This window comes from Meriones unguiculatus (genome assembly GCF_030254825.1).
Source record: "Meriones unguiculatus strain TT.TT164.6M chromosome 13 unlocalized genomic scaffold, Bangor_MerUng_6.1 Chr13_unordered_Contig_2907, whole genome shotgun sequence".
Lineage (NCBI taxonomy): Eukaryota > Metazoa > Chordata > Mammalia > Rodentia > Muridae > Meriones > Meriones unguiculatus.
In genome coordinates, this window is record NW_026843582.1 from 865001 (window position 1) to 867500 (window position 2500).

General features: G+C 67.0%; 2 protein-coding genes across 2 annotated transcripts in view; one reads left to right on the plus strand and one right to left on the minus strand.

The window, feature by feature from the left end:
- Positions 1–1298, minus strand: part of LOC132650535 (proline-rich protein 36-like) — a gene marked incomplete at its 3' end in the record, with an annotated part of 12854 nt that extends 11556 nt beyond the window's left edge. The window contains exons 1-3 of the mRNA XM_060375867.1: positions 1281–1298; positions 679–1229; positions 343–428 (exon numbers count right to left, since the gene is read on the minus strand). Coding sequence (XP_060231850.1) covers positions 343–428; positions 679–1229; positions 1281–1298 — 655 coding nt within the window. The remainder of the gene's footprint in view (positions 1–342; positions 429–678; positions 1230–1280) is intronic.
- Camsap3 (calmodulin regulated spectrin associated protein family member 3) overlaps positions 1075–2500 on the plus strand; it is a 33797-nt gene continuing 32371 nt past the window's right edge. The window contains 1 exon segment of the mRNA XM_060375869.1: positions 1075–1444. Within this exon segment, the coding sequence (XP_060231852.1) occupies positions 1297–1444 (148 nt within the window). The 5' untranslated portion in view covers positions 1075–1296.

Here is a 2500-nt window from a genome sequence, read left to right on the forward strand (position 1 = left end):
ACAGACACACAGACACACACACACACAGACACACACACACACAGACACACACACACAGACACACACACACACAGACACACACAGACAGACACACACACAGACACACACACACACAACACACACACACACACACACACAGACACACACACAGACACACACACACACAGACACACACAGACAGACACACAGACAGACAGACACACAGACACACACACAGATACACACACACACACAGACACACACACACAGCCCCTGAGGACTGTGTTAGTGGAGACCTATACATGGGGGCGGCCATGTTGGGGCCAGGGAGTCAGCTGACAGGCCGCGAGGGGCGGGGCTCACCTTGGCTCCGCCCCCAAGGCGTGGAGGACGCGGCGTGGCCAGCGGGCAGGTCCAGGGGGCGGGGCTCACGCGCTGCCATTACCTGGCTGTATTTGCATAAGGGGCGTGGCCTCGTTCCGCATTGGGCCTGGCTCATGCGCCGCCATTACCTGCCTGTATTTACATAGGGGGCGTGGCCTTGTTCCGCATTGGGCCGGGACTCGCGCGCCGCCATTACCTGCCTGTATTCACCTCAGCGGCTGGCGCTGCTTAAGGGGCGTGGCCTGCTTGCGTAGGGGGCGTGGCTCAGGCGACGCCATTACCTGCCTCAATTTGCATAGCGATTTGCGTAATTACCTGCCTGTATCTGCCGCAGCGCGTCGGGGGGCGTGGCCCCCGTGCGTAAGGGGGCGTGGCTCACGCGCCGCCATTACCTGCCTGTATCTGCCGCATCGCGTCGGGGGGCGTGGCCCAGGCGCCGCCATCACCTGCGGACCTGCGTCGGGGGCGTGGCCTCCGCGAGTAGGGGGCGTGTCCAGCCCAGGCGCCGCCATTACCTCAGCGGCCGCGTCGGGCGGGGGCGGGGGGGCGTGGCCTCCGCACCTGCGTCGGGGGGCGTGGCCCGCCGGGGCGCCGCCATTCCCCCCCCCCGCGCTCCTTCCCTTCAGCCGCCGCTTTGTCGCCGCCGCGTGGGTCGTGCGTCGGGGCGGGGGCGTGGCCTCCGCGCGCAGTGGGCGGAGCTCCCGGGGGCCCCGCCCCCGCGCCGCAGCGCGCCTGCGCGGCGCCCTACCTGGCCCGCGGCGGCCTCTGCGGCGTCTGCGGCGGCTGCGGCGGCTGCGGGAGCACCGCGGGGAGCACCGCGAGCACCGCGGGGAGCACCGGGGAGCCTTGAGGAGCGCGGAGGAGCCCTAAGGCGCACCGGGGAGCGCCGAGGAGCGCAGGGGAGCACCGGGGAGCACCCGGGAGCACTCCGCCATGGTGGAGGCGGCGCCCGGAGGCTCCCGGCGGCCCCGGGGGACGTTCCTGGTGCCCGAGATCAGGTCCCTGGACCAATACGACTTCGCCAGGGCCAAGGCGGCCGCCAGCCTCGCCTGGGTGCTGCGGGCGGCGTTCGGCGGCGTCGGTGAGCGGCGGGGGAGGGGGCGGGGAGGAGGACAATGGGCGCGAGGCTTCCCTGTCCTCCCCGGGCGCCTCCCCGTCCCCCCTGACCCCCTCCTCCTCCCTGTCCCCTTCCTACCTGTCCTCCTCCTCCTCCTCCTCCTCCTCCTCCCTGTCCCCCTCCTCCTCCCTGTCTTTCTCCTCCTCCCCCTCCTCCTCTTCCTCCTCCTCCCTGTCCCCTTCCTACCTGTCCCACGACCCCTTTTCTCTGTCCCCCTCCTCCTCCTTCTCCTCCTCCCTGTCTTCCTCCTCCTCCCCGTCCCCTTCTCCTCCCCGTCCACTCCTCCTTGTCCCCCTCCTCCCTGTCATCGTCCCCTTTCTCCCTGTCCTCCTCCTGCTCCTCCTCCTCCCTGTCCCCTTCCTACCTGTGTCGGTCCTCCCTGTCCCCCTCCTCACGTCCCCCTTCCTCCTCCTCCCTGTCCCCCTCCTCCTCGACCCTCCTCACCTTCGTCCTCCCCCTCCTCCTCCCTGTCCCCCCTCACCTTCCTCCTCCTCCTCCTTCTCCCCCTCCTCCTTCTTCTCCTCCTCCTCCCCCTCCTCCTCCCCCTCCTCTCCGTCCTCCCTGTCCCCGTCCTCCCCGCACACACTCCCTCCCGGGGCCTTGGACTTTGCACGAGGGCGTGGCCGCCCGCGGCTGCCGCTGCGGGTGACAGGGGAGACGCGGGTGTGTGAGGGGGCCACGCCCCGGGGCGTGTGTGTGTGTGTGTCTGTGTGTGTTTGTCTGTGTCTGTGTGTGTGTCTGTGTGTGTGTGTGTCTGTGTGTGTGTGTGTGTGTGTGTGTCTGTGTGTGTGTCTGTGTCTGTGTGTGTGTCTGTGTGTGTGTCTGTGTCTGTGTGTGTGTCTGTGTGTGTGTCTGTGTGTGTGTGTGTCTGTGTGTGTGTGTGTGTGTGTGTCTGTGTGTGTGTCTGTGTCTGTGTGTGTGTCTGTGTGTGTGTCTGTGTCTGTGTGTGTGTCTGTCTGTGTGTGTGTGTGTCTGTGTCTGTGTGTGTGTCTGTGTGTGTGTGTCTGTGTCTGTGTGTGT